At 39.1% G+C, this 18,715-nt stretch overlaps 1 protein-coding gene and 1 long non-coding RNA gene across 3 annotated transcripts; one reads left to right on the top strand and one right to left on the bottom strand.

Annotated features, from left to right (window-relative positions):
* Positions 1–4,561: 4,561 nt before the first annotated feature.
* LOC106784595 lies at positions 4,562–5,483 on the bottom strand. Its single transcript, XR_001381436.1, has 2 exons — positions 5,395–5,483; positions 4,562–5,308 (listed from the first exon to the last, which is right to left on the bottom strand). It is a non-coding gene; the product is annotated as an uncharacterized LOC106784595 (long non-coding RNA).
* A 466-nt stretch (positions 5,484–5,949) lies between these two features.
* Positions 5,950–18,285, top strand: LOC106784594 (voltage-dependent calcium channel subunit alpha-2/delta-3). Of its 2 annotated transcripts, XM_014744324.1 has the most exons (24): positions 5,950–6,143; positions 7,077–7,158; positions 10,180–10,290; positions 11,070–11,289; positions 11,505–11,636; positions 11,705–12,319; positions 12,400–12,536; positions 12,621–12,701; positions 12,767–12,847; positions 12,919–12,993; positions 13,098–13,112; positions 13,198–13,305; positions 13,368–13,439; positions 13,518–13,659; positions 13,767–13,988; positions 14,067–14,163; positions 14,652–14,684; positions 15,371–15,475; positions 15,551–15,663; positions 15,737–15,873; positions 15,951–16,126; positions 16,202–16,413; positions 16,478–16,820; positions 16,883–18,285. In XM_014744324.1, exons 1-24 carry the CDS (start codon positions 6,046–6,048, stop codon positions 17,172–17,174), a joined length of 3,699 nt encoding a protein of 1,232 aa, XP_014599810.1. In that variant the 5' UTR covers positions 5,950–6,045; the 3' UTR covers positions 17,175–18,285. The 2 variants fall into 2 exon arrangements, with proteins under 2 accessions (XP_014599810.1, XP_014599811.1); XM_014744325.1 differs by lacking the exon at positions 14,652–14,684.
* Positions 18,286–18,715: the final 430 nt, after the last annotated feature.

The following is an 18,715-nucleotide window of genomic DNA, read 5'->3' as shown; positions in this document are numbered from 1 at the left end:
AATTAACGTGTTGAAACGAACAAAAGAATACGAACTGACGTATAAATTTACATATATGCGTGTAAAATGACACTAAATAATATGAAGCGAAATATCGTATTTTATAAAGACGCGCGTAATAATAATTGTGCGAGATGCACATATTGTTATTTTATTCTTATACGTCATTACGTAGCTTGGCTACGTTTATTGCAGTATTCATTTCTCTTTTGATATGATCAAAGTGTTTTTCTATTCTAACAAGAGAAAACTTTTAATCATACTTCCATAATATTATATTTATATTATCGTCTCGACTGATACTAATTTAATTACGATTCATTATTAGTAAAACCAATTTTTTGTCTATACATCTCGTTGTTATCCTCGAGGAGAATCAGGTATCGTACAATACTCATTCATTTCTCTTTTAAAGACTATTTCAAATGGTTGCATTTATTTCTACAACGATATTTTTATCGAAAGATTATATTTTATATGTATGACTCATTCATTTAACAAATTTATTAACTTCGACACAAAGAACAATGAAGAGGTAGAACCAAAATATTGATATAATATTATACGTTTTTCCCTTATTAATCAACGACGAGATTTCCTCGTGTAGTGTCATTAAGTATAATTAGTTTCCAAAATTCATTTTATACTAAATTACATTTTAGTTATTATATAATTTTTACAAAATTTTTTAATTGAAGTTATTTCTTTTCTGACTTATGTGAACGCCATATGTATATATATATATATCATAGACATATATATATATCAAAGACATATATATATCAAAGACATATATATATATATATATATATCATACATATCAAAGACAAAGTGTCGAAATAAAAACATGGTATCAGAGATGCATACTACTAGAGAAAAACAAAGGGATAATTTTATCCTACCGTTAATATCAAAAGATTGAATCTTCAAAAAATAGGACAGATTAAAATGTGTAAATAAAAAGAAACAACAAAATATATATATATATATTTGCAATCGCATTATGCGACGTCAAGTTATGCGCTAGAACGCTTGTACGTGCACGTGTGTTCTCTCCTTTTTTATTTGAGCCCCTCTTTGGTTTTGTATATACATGCATACATAGATACATAAATGCGTGCATGCATACATCCATACATAAATACAAATTCAGTTTACGTACGTGCTAATCGTATGCGAGTATCTTTGCTTATGCGTGCACATATAGGCGGGCGAGCGTACGCGTACACTTTTATTTTCATAAGTGCGATTATTTAAATGTTTAATTCGTCCGCTTCCTATTATTCACCTTTGCATACAGTTTAGATTTATTATTCTAATACAGTGATTGGGTGGTAGCGGACCTTGTATATAGTAGAATATTTGATGCGTTGTCATCAAAGAAGGGGAAAGAAAGAAAGAAAGGAAAAAAAATATATATTATATATAAACCGATAGATGGAAATGTATGTGCCTTATATCTTGCCCAAGTAATTAGGTATAATGTGATCAAGACCTGCGATAGAATAAAAATTAGTACTAATATTAACATATTACGAGATCATGGTAATACCAACTCCGTATTGTTGGCGGACGACGTAAATAATACTCAAATTCGTCGTTACTATAGTCTATTTCAATCAAACACGTTTTATGTACTTAACCAGATTGTTTCTTCTTTTTTTTCCTTTTTTAGAAATACACTTTTTTGACAAAAATGAAAGATCTACCGCTTACATTATTTTCTTCGTTTTCCTTCGACGTACGAAACGAATAATCGACGTACAGTTACGTACAGAAGTTACGTGTTATTCTAACAGGAATTTGGAAGAATTGCAAATTTTGCTTTGAACGAAAGACACCAAACCGTATATAGTAATGTGGTGATACTTGTCCCGACAAGCCGAGGATGCATCTTGAAAATTGCTTTATAAAATACCATAGAAAATAACAATAGAGATTCTAATGTTTAACAAATGTCTTTCTTTGCAATATATTAAAACGTAAAAGTTTGAAACGTCCAATTGTGCGTAAAATCGGCAAATATGCGGAAAATTGTCTCGAGGGCAAAGGATTAATATATAATAAAAATTCGATATAGTTTTGTATATTAACGGGGAGAGAAGCTTGTATAACAAAGTAATATTTTATGAAAAAATTCTGATCCAACAAATAGCAGGGTAAAAAGTTTAGACATGCAAATGTGTGACTTTAAAGTTAGGAGGCGTGTTATAGAGGGTTAAGAAATCATAGAAGGCTCCCGGAATTTCATTTTCTCGCGTAGAGCCAAGGAAATACATATGTGTCTGCAAAGTTCGCCAAGAAGATGAAAAAAGGGAGGAAGTAGAAGAAGAAGAAGAAGAAGAAGAAGAAGAAGAAGAAGAAAAAGGAAAAAAAAGATTGTGAGAAGAAACGAACGGTTTCTTATATATCATTCCTCTGCGGTATGTGATTTCTATCGAGAATTCGAACCTCCGTCGTATTAGCCGAAGTCGTCGAACATTCGAATGGAGCTATCTACTTCTTTCAGGATATTTTAAAAGAGAGAACATCATTGGTTCTTACTAGATATGCAAAGCCATTTCGAGTCTAACGATTACGTAACGTACCCATAATACCTTCAATTTGAATAACATTTCAAACTCATTTCGCTTGGAGGGTGGCATTTAAAATAAAGTCAAACAGATAAAAACTTAGTCAAATCCATTATAAATTGTTTCGGAGTTATCGAATTTCCAGCATCATAATTATTCGGGAAGTTGTTAGAATCAGAAACGTTGTATACCTATATGTACATAGAGAGTAGAGAGGACTTTTCGATTTTCCTGGTGTAAGAAAAAGTAAGGCTTGAAAAGAGGCAACGTCGTCGAGAAGAAAGATAGAACGACGATGAAAGTAGGAATATATACTAGGTAAAGAAGAGCGAGAGAGGCCTCGAGTCGCCTGGCCGAAACAATCGTTATGATTTTCCGGCGTGGTTCGCTCGATACCGTCCCGCTTTCTGGAGCTGCGTTTCTGTGGAAAGGGTAACACGGGGTTGGAACGTGTGCGTCTGCGGGTTGCCGACAGAATGCTCGGAACCTCCGAGGACCGGCGGCGAGGGCTTTCGGTGGAGGAAGGGACGGCGGCGTATACGCGTTAACGCATTATCTACCTGACGAAAATTTCCTCCTACGCTCGTTAAACGCGCTGCCATGCATGAGACGCCAAATTATACACAGAGAACAGAGGATTTAGATATTATTATCCCGGTTTCTCTCCCGCAAAGATTTATCCGCGAATATTTAATCCGAGAAACGCTTGTGGTTCATTAACTGTCCAAACTACACTTCAAATGTCTTTCATAATTCTTTATTAATTTACCATCTCTCTAAGGAATTTATACAAATATATACTTTGAGGAAGGAATACAAAATCGTCTTTCCGTCCGCAAACGAGACTATTGGTGGTATATTTTTCTAAAAGCAGCTTTACGTGAAACGCATAATCCGTTGATGCTACTACATCTAACAAAACCATGATGGAATATGCAAACATTGTTTTTTTTCCAACGCATGTTCGTTCAGAGTACTACGAAGAGCGTTAGAAAATCTCTTTTATAATCGAACACAAAGAGGGAACATATATTATCTGTTTAATCGTATTACAAGTTGATATTTTAATACGATATTTTAATACGTGTAGAAAAAAAAAAGAAGAAAATCGTATCGTTTAGTGTCGCGTTAATTACCGTCATAGGTGGACTAGACATTGGGCGAGCGGTAGAAACGTCGGTCACTGCAAGGGGGTAGTTTTGTCTCTCTCTCTCTCTCTCTTCGGGGAGAGAGAATAAATCCAACGAGAGCCGTGTCCGGCGAGATCGGAATTTTTGTTCTCTCGAAAATCTGCTCGGTGAAAGAGGGTGAGACTAAAAGGTCTACGGAGAAAGAGAGAGAGAGAGAGAGAGAGAGAGAGAGAGAGTTGGAGAAATGTACGGTAACGGGGCGTAGTCAAACGAGCGTCGGTCCCGGGAGCACGGTCTCTCTCTCTCTCTCTCTCTCTCTCCCTCTCTCTCTCTCTTTCTCTTGCCTTCCATCACCTTCTCTCTCTTTAGCGAGAGAGAGAGAGAGAGAGAAGCATTGAGCAACGTGGCGGAAGGAGGCGTAAGACGATGTCATCTCTTGCGTCCTACGAACGTCTTCCTTCGCGTAGAAGAAGACACGAAACGCGCGTTAAATCAATGATGCCGAGCTTGCGCCGCGTTACGCCCGCGTAACGTGCCACGAAGCCGGAAGCTCGATTCCCCTAGACCCTTTCTCTCTCATCCTACGCGCACCCTCTTCCGTCGACTTTACCAAAAGTCCTACAGCTCGGCGTGTGCGGTGCCCGCGTGTTCCCGTTCCTCTCGAGGTCATCATCCCTCCCACTAACTTTTCTATTTGTTCGAAGCTACTACTACTCCCCCGCCGCTCTTACTACTACTACTACTACTACTACTACTACTACTACTACTACTACTACTACTACTACTACTACTACTACTACTACTACTACTACTACTACTACTACTATCATTCCTATTTTTCATCGGATCAACTCTTCCCTTATCTTTGTTTCGTCCTCTTCTTGCATTTTCTTTACACGTAAAAGTTCGATGAGCATCGTATAAATGCTTTGAAGCAATATAAATCTCTGTCAAAGTTGTCTCTCTCGCGCTCTGGTCGGTTCTTTCGTCGTTGTCCCGTGAAGAGGACCGATGAAAAGGACCGATGAAAAGGCTCGTCGTCTCCTCCCGTCTACGATGCCTTTTCTCACCCCTTTGTCACCCCTTTCGCAGCTCGTACTCGCGCACGCTCCGTACAAAAGGGAGGAGGAGGTGGAGGAGGAGGAGGAGAACGAGCCAAGTCGCTTCCTCTTTCGCGACGCACACGAGCTCGTGGCGCTTTCCGTTCCGTGCCGTTCCATTTCCTTCCGTTCCGTTCCATTCCGTTCCGTTCCGTTCCTCTCGGCCATCCTACGTCTTCCAGTCTTTTACTCTTACTCCTCCGGAGAGCGGAATATAGATTCCGTACGCGTAACGCGTTACACGTACGCGGCTGCTGCTGCCGCTGCCGCTTCGACGGGGTGGACGCCGAAACCCAGATACCCTATTTTATTATTCCCCTAGTACCAGGGGCTGGACGTGCTTTTCTATTTTTTTGTCCACCTTTCGAGCTTACGAAAGAAAATTGTTAGAACACTCGAAGGAAGGGGACGCGCGTCTCGATGACATCCTTGCGAACGTAATCCTTGCGAATAGAAAGGGAAGAAGAAGCGGGTACGGTGATGCGACTGATGATTACGCGGATACCTGGAAAAATCGCGATTGAAAGTAAGCACCAATTAAATCGGTGCTATTCGAGTTCGGCTTGAAATGGTTCTAAAGTGCAACCCTACCACGAACAGGAAGATCTCGGTAGACGTTGGTGAGCGTTCGAGAAGGGGTAGTGCGCGTTGGAGGTGAACCTAAAGATTTTCGTCTCGAGAATCTTCAAATGTTTCTACGCATACGTACTCCTGATAGATAATGCATCGATACGTTGTTCTTAGAAATTTGTTGCGCACGAACAATAATACGCGTCTTTGAGATAAAAAGAAATATACATTATTGGTTCGCTTTGAAAAGGTCGAACGCACCGATAATGCTCTCAACTCATTTAATTTACCTCGCGCTGCTATATGCTAACGTTTTACGTACGGTGATGGTTGTTCTTTCGTGCGCGTCGATCGATCGTAACTCCGTGCCCCTGCTACGAGTCCTTGTAGCGTGAAATTTTCTTCCTACTACTGGGAACAACGTGTCTTATCCTTTTAATCAGTAGATACTTATTCCATCGGTTCGTATATCGAACGAACGAACGAGAACAACGTGAGTAAGGTAGAGATTAATAGATAGAGCGAGAGAAGGAAGAGGAGGAGGAGGAGGAGGAGGAGGAGCGAGAGGAGGAGGAGCGAGAGGAGGAGGAGGAGGAGGAAGAAGAGGAAGAGGAGAAGGCAGTAGAGAATCAATCGAGAACACAGCCGGGTCTGTCCAAAATCGGCGGAATAATGTTTCTGCGTATCGACAGGATCGTGCGTTCGGGGATATTGTTTCTGTTGTGCATCGAGTCGAGTTTTCAGCAGGAGGAGGATATACCCCATAACGAGTAAGTATGCACATCATTTAAACTTTTACTCTGATGTTTTCGTTTGAAATGGAATGTTCGCGTATTTAAGCGAGCGTAGAAAAAAAGAAAGGAAGTTTTGGCCTGCGTAGGACGCGTAGTAGGGTCCTCGTGTGGGCGTACGGGTCGTCGGTCGTCGATCGTCGGTTGTCGGTCGTCAATCGTCGGTTGTCGGTCGTCGGTCATCGTAGTACTTGCGACGCGTATTTGCGACACGCCGGACGCTCTTCTGCCCCTTCCCGCCCCTCTCGGCCCCTTCCGGCCCCCCCGTTCGCCCTTTTGCACTTTCCATCGAGAACCGGTCTCAAGGACGAGTCCATTGTAAAAATCAAGATACGTCGATTTCTCCAATTTGTCCGGATCCCTCGTGCGTCTTCCGGTTTATCTGATCGCGCCAAGTGAGGACGAGTTGCTCGATGCAACTATGACCTCGATCTGCATCATCGCGCTTGAACCATCGACGTCTCGTAGCAGCTCTATCTATGTCTCTTGGTCAGGGTTCGATTTACGATAGCTTACAGTTTTTCTTCATTTTCTTATTTTTCCATACTACGAGAGAGTAGCAAAGACGAGGCCAAATAATGCTGACATAACGTTCTTCCTTTCCAGGTCATCCCGTTTTCTCGTAGATTCACAATCCACGAAATACGTTCATTTTCAATCTGGGCCATTCTCTTTTCTCTACGATGTGTTTCCTCAAATGTTAGGTGTTATTTTAGCTGAGATAATGTTTCGGGTAACTCGTTGATATGAAATTCCTCTATAAGAAATACTTGCGTTATTTCGTCGAAAACGATTGCTACAAACGATATTGTATATTTCATTAAAAATCTAAACGATCCTATATCTCATACTTATTGCAAGACACATACGTTACAGTTATTATAGAAGACAATTTTTTTCTTATATTTGCAGAGTCAAAAACTGGGCGTTGAAGTTTGGAGTGGATTTATGGGAATTTGGTAAGCAAGTGACCAAAATGGGCGAAATACAGAGGGTAAGACGATATTTTTTCTCGACGAAATATAATTGAACCGATGTGTATTTTACGTGGACGATGTTTCTTTCGCAACGACTTTCGTAGAACAGAAAATGCAAGAAAGTAGGACGTAAACGTTGAATAACGAGCGGTAACGAGACGAAGAGAACTGGAATAATAGTAGGGTCTGGCATCGAACCTCTTGTTCCGACTCTTGCTGCAGTTTGCGTTTCCTAAACTTCCAATTTTATCCCTTTTTCCACACTTTTGTTCTTCTTCCTCTTGCATTTTACATCGTAAGTTCTCCCACGTCTGTTCGATATACCATGGAAAAAAAGAGGAAAAGAAAAGAAAAGAAAAGAGAAGAAAAAAGCAACCCTAACGCCTGCAACCCGTTTTACTCGAGGGACCTTAATGGACTGTGTGTTTCTCATCGTGATTGCAGCCGCGTGCATCATTAATTACGTTATTAAACAACCTCCGCTGTTCCTGCGGCCTGCATATGCTCCGATGTATTATTGCACCTATATTTCTTTTCGTTTTTTTTTATCCTTTCATTTATTTCTACAAGCTTCCAAAGAAATCCTTGAATCGAGACATTTCTTTTTCAACCCCAATTAATTATTATCGATTTAAATATGCAAATTTCAATAGTCGGATGATCAGAGTGGCATTTTAAAAAGGGAAATTGAAAACGTTTTTCTGGAATATAAACGAGCCATATATAATAGTTTTCCAAAGTCGAGATAAATGAATGAGAGAAGTAGAAAGCGAGGGAGAAAACGAAAGCAGGGGTGGGTGATGGTGGTAAAATAAAGACCGCCAAGAGTTTGAGAGCGTCGGTATGAAAAGGTTCGTTTAAAAGGGGCCCTTTTGCAGGTGGCTCTCGAGTTCGAAGTTGTACGAGCTCGAACGTGGCTTGAACGTGGTTCAACGTGGTTCAACGTAGAATGTAGAACTTACGTACGTATATGTAGGATGTAGGCGACTCCAATTGTTCTCTTTGTCTGTGTGTGTGTGTAGAGGGAGGGGGCGAGGTGGTCGTATAGTCGCAGCGAGTAAACGGACGCGACACGCTGATCGATAATACGCGAACTTCGAATCCCCTGTCGCTGATACGACAACGCGCGAAAAGTACGAGCGTCGAATCGTGCTGGCGTTCCTCCCTTCTCTCACCCTGTTCGTCCTTTCCTGGGACTGCCGCCATCGCATCTCCGCCAACCACCAACGTTTCTTCCACCAACGTTTCTTCCACCAACGTTTCTTTTACCAATGTTTCTTCCACCTACTATTACTATTCCTACATGAACGAAATCGAACATCTATCGAGTGTCATCGGATTCGCCATTTTCTTATTCTTCGGCGAATATATCTTTGTAGCTAACATACCCTCGTTTTTTATTATACAACTTTGAAAAATTAGTTTCAACACTTACATTAGCATAGATCTTAGTTAATCATTTATTTGCTATCGTCTTTTTTTTTCTTCTAATTATATATTTTTCTTACTTGAATTCTGAATATGTAGAATAGATCAATTATTCGCACAGATACGTACACATACGTAGATGAGTAAATACGCGTACAATATGTTAGAATATATCGAAAGCATATAAGGAGGAACACTCGAATGGGGTGAGCCTTTTAAATTTACCTGTTGCTCTCGCAATTCAGAGTGAGAGAGAGAAAGGGATAATATTTTTAATTCGACGTAGTTACACCGACTGATAATGTAATATATATAAAAGAGACATTAAACGTCTCGTACGCGCGAACAAATTCAAATAGAACGAACGAGAGATATAAATACGTCTTCGTCATATCAGTAGAAATTGCTTGCGAATGATTTATAAAGTTATTTTCAAGGTAAATTCCGCGGGTTGTGTTCGTTTTTAGAAATCCTATATATATACGTATTGGTTATTCGTGAAATAATAGGACGATTACGTGGCGATATTGAGCGAAAAGGGAGACTAAATGAGAAGGGATCGATACGAGAGGCATTACTCTTCATACTTCCGAGATTAAACTCAACGATAAAAATACTTTTCTTCGTTCGACTAACTTTGTCTAACCAAGAATAAACACTTTTAACGCGACATCCACCCCTGTAAAGTTGATTTTGCGCGAGATTAAAAATACTTAAATGATAAGTCGTATGATTTAAATGAAGTTTGTCGTAAATGCAATTCTAACCCTCGGGGGTTCGACGCACTTGGGACAATTTGGTCTATATCGTCTGTTTCATTTTGACTACAATTATTAATAAATAAATATATATTTCGGAGAGAGAAAGAGAAAACAAAGATCATTAAAAGTAACTCGTCGCACCGCACCGCTCGTGTTTTATTTCGCACGAGTATCAAGAGAAAATAAAAAGGCTGCTTTTTTGTTCTCTCTCTCTCTCTCTCTCTCTTTTTTTGCCGTCTCTACTTTTCCACAGATAAGAAGGCTCGCTCGCTTTTTTACGCTCGATCCATCCTGTCCATTATCCTCCTTTTCGTTTCTTTTTCTACGTAACACCCCCTTCCTGGGCTCTTCAGCCGCTCAATTCTCCCTCGTTACTTCTCTCTTCTCCATTTCCTCTCGACCCTCGTTTACCTTCCGATAACATACAATTAGCGATTTGGTTATACGAACGCAAACGAAAGAATAGCTTTCTTTTCTTCTTCCAAATAATTATCACAAATTCGAAAGAGAAATTGTAAGAATAAAAATTGCTCTCCCTATCTCTTTGATAGTTGTTCCGCGTGTCGAACAATTCGATACGTTATTTCCATTTTGGTCTCGATAATGTGTGTACCGTTAAATGCGCTATCAACGTCAAGGCCAATTGCCACTTTGCGTGTCGATTAAAACGACGAGAATAATAATACCGACGATCGCCGACGTTTATTTTCATCCATTAACGACGCGCCGATTAATAACCGTTTTTACATATAAGCAAGACAATTATTATACAAATATCGCATCGTCCACGTTTATCGTTTTCTTTGACCATATATGTATCGTAAATTGAACATTTTTGTCGATTTACAGAATTATTACAAGGTCGAGCCGAAACTCAATAAAAGGGACGGCTTGGTATTGGTCAGAGAAATGGCTGCTGAAGTTAAAAATATGATGGACTTCAAAATGAACGCTGTTATGGTGAGTTAGGAATAACGGAATAAGGAATTAGATATTTGTGTCAGTGACCGCGTACACTCGTATTACTCGCTACTATTAAAAGCATCCTATTGATGTAATACATTAGAGTATCTATAGAAAGGGTATACGTATATAAGCTTGTTAGTATATTTATTTGCAATCCGATCGACTCGGTTTGTTTCAATGTTCTTCGTTATCCGAGAAGAATCGGCAAACTGGGACGGATGAAGTAATTGCCGTCAATAAGAATCCTGTCACGTTGAAGGAAAATACCTGACTGGCTTGACGAATCTAAACCCGGCACGGCGCATCGCGTCCCCCACCACCACTTGCAACCCTTCCGCCCATATACATTTGCATTTGCATTTGCATTTGCACTTGCATTTGCACTTGTATTGCGTCGCCGCTGACAACGATACGCTATCTCCTATCTCTGTCGTTATCTTAAGATGAGGAACAAAGTATATATATATATATATATATATATATATGTATGTGCTATATACACTTATCCTTACGAACGATTAGAGATAGGAGTATGCGAATAATTAAGTTCGGCCATTATCCTATTCCGTTGATCTCTTTTTAATTAATTCTACAATTACGACGTGCAAATGATCTCTGTTGTATACACCTCTAATCGATTTACATTTCCGAACGATTTCAATTTATAATAGTACGTTTATAATAATACGTTTAGAATACGTTTAGAGTCGACTAATTTGTATTAAGAGTGGAAATAAATCGAAATGTTTGATAAATTGATGACAATTTCGCAGAGACTAATGGAAAATGCGGAACAGGCTGCAGTCTCGCCGCCAAGGGATGCTAACATTTTGCCGAAATATTCTTCCTATCGTTATAATCTTTTCACGACTGATGGCAAAAAGTCTTCCGATTCTCGAGAAATATATCTAAATACGCATCATCATTTCGATTGGCTGGCAGTAAACGTTACTCTATCGTCCGTTCTCGTACCGGGTGAAATAGATGAAACAGGTAAATAATCATTTTATTTATAAAATAAATCGAAATCCACTTAATCCAAGTAAATAAAGTGTATTTCTCTGGGTCTCTAAAGTGAGATAGAGAAAAAAGAAGAGGTAGTAGTACCTACCTACTTTCCGTTCGTTCTTTCAAAGTTACTTTAACTTTCTCGACAAAATATCCCTCGCTTTAGAATCCTTTTAACGTCCTTCGAAATGTCATTATAGAAAGCGACGTAGCTGCAGGCATTCTATGGAGCGAATACTTGGATCCTCTTTTCATCAATAATTACGAAAGCGATCCTTCGTTATCGTGGCAGTACTATGGTGCAACGTCGGGATTTTTGAGACGTTTTCCTGGTAAATAAGACAAATCTTCTGACATATTATTCAAATGATTGAACTATCTAAAGTTGATATTCGTTTAGCTATAACGTGGCCCCCGGTGGAAGGAGTATTTGGTTCGAACAAGGCACCACCCGTAGTACTTTCGAATCCTGTATTTCGTCACGTGTACGACTTCAGGACTTCCAATTGGTTCGTCGGTGCTGCCAACAGTCCGAAAGATTTGGCGATTTTAATAGACACTATGGGATACGACAGCGAAAGGAATCAAAGATTGATAAGCGCCACGACCAAAGCGATATTGGATACGTTAGGTCCTGACGATTACGTGAACGTTTATCGATACGGGGAGACGGCTGAGGAAATCGTTCAGTGCTTCAAGGATAGTCTGGTCCAAGCTTCGCCGGAAAACATACACGAACTCAACTTGGCTATGAATACATTGAAACACGAGGAAACGACTAAGAACATATCGGCGGCCTTGAGTACGGCCTTTGAAATCCTTCACAAGTACAACAGAACCGGTCAGGGCAGTCAATGTAATCAAGCGATCATCTTGATAACGACCGACAACGAAGCTCCACCTACGGAAGTGATCAGAAGGTATAACTGGCCGCACATGCCAGTCAGATTATTTGCTTACCTTATTGGCGGTGACAAGAGTCCGGAACTCTTTGACATGGCTTGTACCAACAAAGGTATCGATCAACATTTTCATTATTTATCTAATCCCTTACAATTAGTAACTTTTTCATAAGGATGTCGTTATAATTGACAGGATATTACGCGAGAATTACTAAGCCGGAAGAGATTAAAAGTAAAGTTTTCGAATATGTAAAAGTACTTGCACGGCCTATGGTTCTTTATCAGCACGATCATCCTATACACTGGAGTCCAGCTTACATTGGCGGAAAAGTAATAATAATCTTAATCGGAAGAAAAGAAAATTCTTATTAAATCATCTAATAATATATTTATTTTGATTTTGGATATTTTTAGAGTAGAAGATACGGTCGAGAAAATCGCGGACAATTGATGACATCCGTCACTGCTCCGATTTTGGATCGTCGAAATCATACGGTACGTTTTACTATTTATTATTTGTTTCTTTTTTTCAATCTATCATTCGATTCAATTGATTTTAGTTAAAAAGAGCTAATTTATTGGGCGTCGTTGGTACCGACGTTCCCGTAGAAGAAATTCAAAAACTGGTACCGCCATATCAGGTATTTATTTTCTATTCATTTGATTTATTTCAACGATAAACATCTAATGAATGTTATTTTCCCTCACACAGTTGGGAGTCAATGGATACTCCTTTATCGTTGACAATAACGGTCGTGTCTTATATCATCCGGACCTGCGTCCATTGGTGAGTAAATCCCACGAACAAAGATATTACCCCGACGAGTATATTAATTATATTTAAGGAAATAAAAGTAAATTAAATGCAACCAACTCTTAATCGTTATGCAGCCAGAAAATACAGATGTGAGTATAGAAGACGGCTTTAATCGGTTTAATAGAAATTTCCTATTTTGTAATTCATTCGAAATCGTGTTTTTTCTTAACATAGTACGAAGAGACACTGAAGCCTACGTATATAAGCGTAGATTTATCGGAAGTCGAGCTAGCCGAATACGACGGACCCTCGCACCCTTTGAACAATTCACTTCTTTTAGACGTAAGTATCCGTAAATAGAAATTTATTTATACGATATCTCTATATTTGATTATTAATTACAGTTGAGGCACGATATGATAGATCAGAAAGAAGGGGAGATCGGCTTCAGCGTGAAAATTCATTATGATGACATGGTAAATTCATTTGCTTATGAATTAATAAACGAATCAAATGAAAAGAAAAGAAAAAACAAGACAATATAAAAATTTCAGAAAAGAGTGACGATCAGACGACACAATTATTTTTACAAGCCGATCGAGGGTACCCCGTTTTCATTAGGTTTGGCTTTACCCGAAGGGTATGGCATGATCGAACTCCTTGCCGAACAAGAGATCAGACACGCGAAAGTCAATGGTAAATGTTTATACATACGTATTGTATTTTATGCGAATTCTTCATTGCAATTAAACTTGATTTCTAAAGATGTTTCGTTTGTCGTGGTTGTTTCTCTTTTCCATCAGTGACCGAATACTTCAAAGGTAGTCATTGGAAAGTACATCCAGATTGGGTGTACTGCGAATATAATTCGGCATCGGACAAGTCATTCATTTCCCCGGAGGATCGCGTTTTGCACTTTTTATCGCGCACGAAAAAACCCGCGTGGAAGTGGATGTCCTTGAGACCAAGGAGTCCAAGCTCGCACCATAAGCAGGCGAGCAAGCCGGACAAGGACTCTTATTACTGTAAGGATAAAAGCCAATTTCCATTACCTTCGATTTCAATAATAATTTAGCCGTTCTTCATATTTTGGATGATTTCAGGTGACAAGGGATTACTTCAATCGTTAATTTTGGACGCTATGGTAACGGATGGGTTTGATAAAAGAGGAAATTCGATGCACAAAGAAGAGAATACGAAGTAAGTAAATCGGTCCAAGTAAGCGAGGACAATGTGATTCTAGAAAAAAGCACGCGAATCCACCACACACGCGCAAAATGCACAAAAAGCACGCGATTATGTATTCACTTGTGTATTCACGCATCGTCACGAGCGCGTCAAGTTCACTTTATTGCAAAACACTTTATTATCAAATAAATGATACTTGCGCGCACACTCTTAATTCTGCCCGTGACAGGTTGTCTTGCATTATTTGCAAAGAGGATGGCGGAAGGTACCCTTGGCTGAAGGAAATACGTGGAGATACAAGAAAATAAAAATAAACGAAAATTCATGGGAAAATAATAATCATTCAGCTGGAATCGTATAGGCTGTTTCCACGTATTTCTTTCGTAGTTAGAAATGATATGCACCGTGCGCCAACGTTTGCTCTCTTTCATTTTACAAGACATTATAATTCATTGCATATATTTTGATTATATTTTATTATTGTGTGTCTCCACCGCTAGCCCTATTGCCATACTGATGGCTCTACTGCACAGGTAATTTGCAAAAATCCATTATGCACAATTATTTGTCTAAACGCGTACACGTCTACGCTGCAACGTAATAAGTTCTTACCCGGTGTCGTCTAATATAACCTGCTGTTGTACCTTATATATATATATATATATATATATATATATATAATATATACCGTTCGATCGCGTGATCGACATTAATTATTTCGACTAAAACTTTTGACTTGGATCTAACCGTTGCGATATATGGGGTGCAGAAAAGTTTCTACTAATTCTAACCTTCTAACATATTTTCAGCTAAGGGAGTATGGTACAATTGATTAAGAATACTTTTTATACGCCCTATATATTTGCATCCGAAGCATTCGAATCTCTCGGCTTTCTTATCGAAATGACGATCCGAGTAATCGAAGAAAAATTAATCCTTGGTACGAGTATATTGTACCAAAGGAGAGAGATCGTCTACATTTGAATGTGGTGAAAGCAATTCGTAATAAGAATTGTGAGAAGGGGGAGGGTGACTACTGTCACCGTTAGATAGATCAATTTAGCCGTTGTCTTGTCACATTCTCTCCAAGTCGCTAAATCATTTTGAGAAAATATGCTTATTATTGTTGAAAAGAAAGATAAAAGAAAAAAAAAAGGGGGATACGTTAATAAAATAATATGAAAATTTCTTGACTAATATAATCCGTTTGTTTTTGCAGCAAAGGCAGGGGTAGATTTGGGGTTATCAGAAGTTTTGTCGCAACTAGGAGCGGACTTTTTCGTTGGCACGAACATCAACAGGGCTATGACAAAGCAGAGGAGCCGTACGTAAATGATCTCACGATTTAATTAGCGTCAGATCGATCGAGGATTACGTCAGTCGAGTATTCCGTTTTCAGTTGGTTTCCCGATCAATACTCGAGAGCAATGGAGTCTTCTTGGTACAAACGTGCCGTCGATCAACACTCCATTGAACCGGAAAGTTTCGTTTTCAGCGTTCCATTCGATGCTGGTTGGTGTAAATACTTTTATTTGTTCACACAAACGCGTCCATCCTATAAATATAATTATTATTCTTTCGTTAGCTGAAAAACCGAATCCTCTGGTCACCGCAACGCATGCTATCTTCATCGGCAAAGGACATAAAGCACCGGCTGCAGTCGTCGGATTGCAATTTCAACATTCCTCTTTGGCATCCCATTTCGTTAACATAACGTCAACGGTAATCTATCAACTTTGACATTTCGTAGTTTTGTTTCGCTGACAACAATGAGAATTTTCATTTGGTAATTATTCCAGTGTACAGCTGGAACGACTGGCTGTAAAAAGAACTGCGGATCGGAGGAACTCGATTGTTATATTCTCGACAATAGTGGATTTGTCGTTATAAGCGAAAGACACGAACATACTGGCAAATTTTTTGGCGAGATAGATGGTACCATAATGGATTCCTTGGTACAGGATAGGATCTACAGGTTAATCATCAAAATATTCTATATTATATGAAAATATTTCAACTCGTAACGTTAACTCTTAATATTATTGCACAGAAAAGTAACCGTGATCGATTATCAAGGGACTTGTAGTCCTCAAGAGAGTCATCGTTCTTCGGCACCGAGAACTACATCGGCGTCCATCTTGAAAGGCACCGCACTTATTGGAAATTTCATTTGGAATCTCTTTTTGAGCTTCAACGTCCAAGACATTTGGCGTACGGTAGTGGCTTTTGCCAAAGACGCTGCTCATTCCATGCAAAACGATGGTAAATTGAACAATGAAAACATTGGAAAAATGAAATTCTTTGGAATTCATCTCCTTGTTTTCAGACGATCTGATATTATCCGACACCGAGCTCGAAATAGATTCGAATATCGACGATGCCGATGAATTAGGCGAACTCCATAATCTCGAATCGATAGCACCCGCGGAATCGACCGCGGAATCGGTTCCAGGGAAAGAAGATTTTTCGGAAATACCGATCGCACCCGCGATACCCGTTTCCCCGCCTACTACTCGTGCCACTTCCGCCCACTTTCCAGCGCGCAAATTGAGATCTTGCGAAAAGAAGACGGATCTTTATATTCTGCAGCCTGAGAGACTCAATACAAGCGGCCAGAGCAACCCGCTCAAAGGGAAACTAACGAATTGTCATGTTACGGGTTGCGAAAGGTAAGAAAGTAAAGTAAGTTTTCTACTTTCGATCGTTTAACATTGTGTTTTATCTTTGGCAGGCCTTTCAGCGTGCAAAAGATACGTCACACGAATTTGATCCTCCTCGTAGTGGACACGTTGTGCCCATGCGGCAACAAACAACTGAGCATCGAGCCCATCGAAGCAATGACGGAACCAGGAGCGTGCACGGCGAGAAGGGAACGGCTTTACCGGAGAAGGCCGCCCAAGTGTATAAATTATCATCCGGAAGAGATGGAAATAAAGATTTGCGGCGGCGCATCGACGCAATTCGCTCGATCGACGCAAATCGTCTTCTTATTAACGACCATCTTGGTCGTCAGGTTGGCGTGACTCTCCAATTAAGGCACGCACCCGCTTATTCAAATATACGCAATTCAACAAATTCACTTAAGAGAATAACAAATGAAGCAACAAAATGCTTGAGTCATTATAGGAGCGGTCTACTCTGCCTTTTTCCTCCGCAAAAGAAAACAGAAAGAAAATCCTTTTTCGTCTCTGGCTCTCTCTTTCTCTCCTAACGAATCCGTCGTCGCACCGATAATAACGAATCTCTCTGTCGTCTCGCTTGCGATCCAAGTATTCGAGCTTTTGCACGTTTTCTAATTCGACTATTTCTTTTCTCCCCACTAATATTTCTTCTCATTTCTAGATTAGAAGATATCGGATGTAATATTTCATATATCGCGAACCGTTGCTTTATATTGCCGATCGATCAAGGCTTCCAACTTAAATCACCCTTTCTCTTTTCTTTCCTTTTTCCTTTATTTCTTTTCTCTATTCTTCTATTCAAAGCAAACAATCTCCCACTAATTATAAACATACTAATTGTTCTTTTTTACTAACGGGTCAATCGCTAATTGTAAGACGATTTATTTCATGGTCATCTCTGGTTCCGTCCCTATATAAAAGTCATTATTACGACAGTTACGAGTACACGTATTTACTTCGCAGTAATATATACATCCTTTGATCTTTTTCCAGGAATGAGATTGAACGTCGAGTCGGTTTATAACGATAAAAGAGGATAGAAAAAAGATTTTTTAAAAATATCGAAAAAAAAGAATGAAAAGTGCACTCGTTATGCGATTTTAAAGCTCACTCTTGCGTATAAATTGTCAATCCAAGAGTTGGTTGCAAACCGATTCGACGAATGAGCAAATTTATCTTTCGCGTCGAATATCGATATATGGTCGAAGTTTTATTCGTGCGAAAGCGCCTAGAGGAAAAGTCCAAGTAATATAAAGGAAAAAGAAAAAAGATTTGCGTTAACGTGCGACGAGATTCGGAGTCAGGGCGAAATAATAAATGTTAAAAGAAGGAAAACAAAAAAAAGAAAAGAAAAAAAAGAATCGAAGTTGTTGAACGAAAATTTTCTCCATAAATTCGTTGTAAAACTATCTCGAACTTCCGGTACACATATTGATTAAAAGAAAAAAAAAAAGATACTCACGCAAAAATACACGCGAGACCTCACAGAGGGACCGTTCTCGATATTCACGAACACAAGTTCGTATATTATATATGCATACGTACATATATAGATGACAAATAATATATGTATATGTATATAATTGAAAACGTGTATAGCGGACCGATGAAAGTTTAACGGTCCATCTATTGGGAGAGCCTAATTGTTGCTTCAAGCAACGATGGCACTTGAACATATTAGATAAAAAATAATCTTTTAAACGGCCCCCGTTCGGGCGCCAAAACGTCTTCCAGTATTTGTATATTAATGATAAAAATCGACTATAAAGGATATATTATATATACATATACACATACATATATATACATATAGCTATATATACATGGATAATAAAAATACTAAAAATACTTGGGGAAAAAAAATTATAATAAATTAATTAATT

The sequence above is a fragment of the Polistes canadensis genome, unplaced genomic scaffold, assembly GCF_001313835.1.
Source record: "Polistes canadensis isolate GaletaPanama2010 unplaced genomic scaffold, ASM131383v1 scaffold_37, whole genome shotgun sequence".
NCBI classification, from domain to species: Eukaryota; Metazoa; Arthropoda; class Insecta; order Hymenoptera; family Vespidae; genus Polistes; species Polistes canadensis.
This window is presented reverse-complemented; position numbering and strand designations above follow the sequence as displayed.

Coding starts and splice junctions, on each gene's coding strand:
- LOC106784594 (XM_014744324.1), top strand. CDS start 6,046: ATGTTTCTGCGTATCGACAGGATCGTGCGTTCGGGGATATTGTTTCTG. Junction 13,989..14,066: donor GGACAAGGACTCTTATTACT/GTAAGGATAAAA, acceptor GGATGATTTCAG/GTGACAAGGGATTACTTCAA. Junction 14,685..15,370: donor CTGATGGCTCTACTGCACAG/GTAATTTGCAAA, acceptor TTGTTTTTGCAG/CAAAGGCAGGGGTAGATTTG.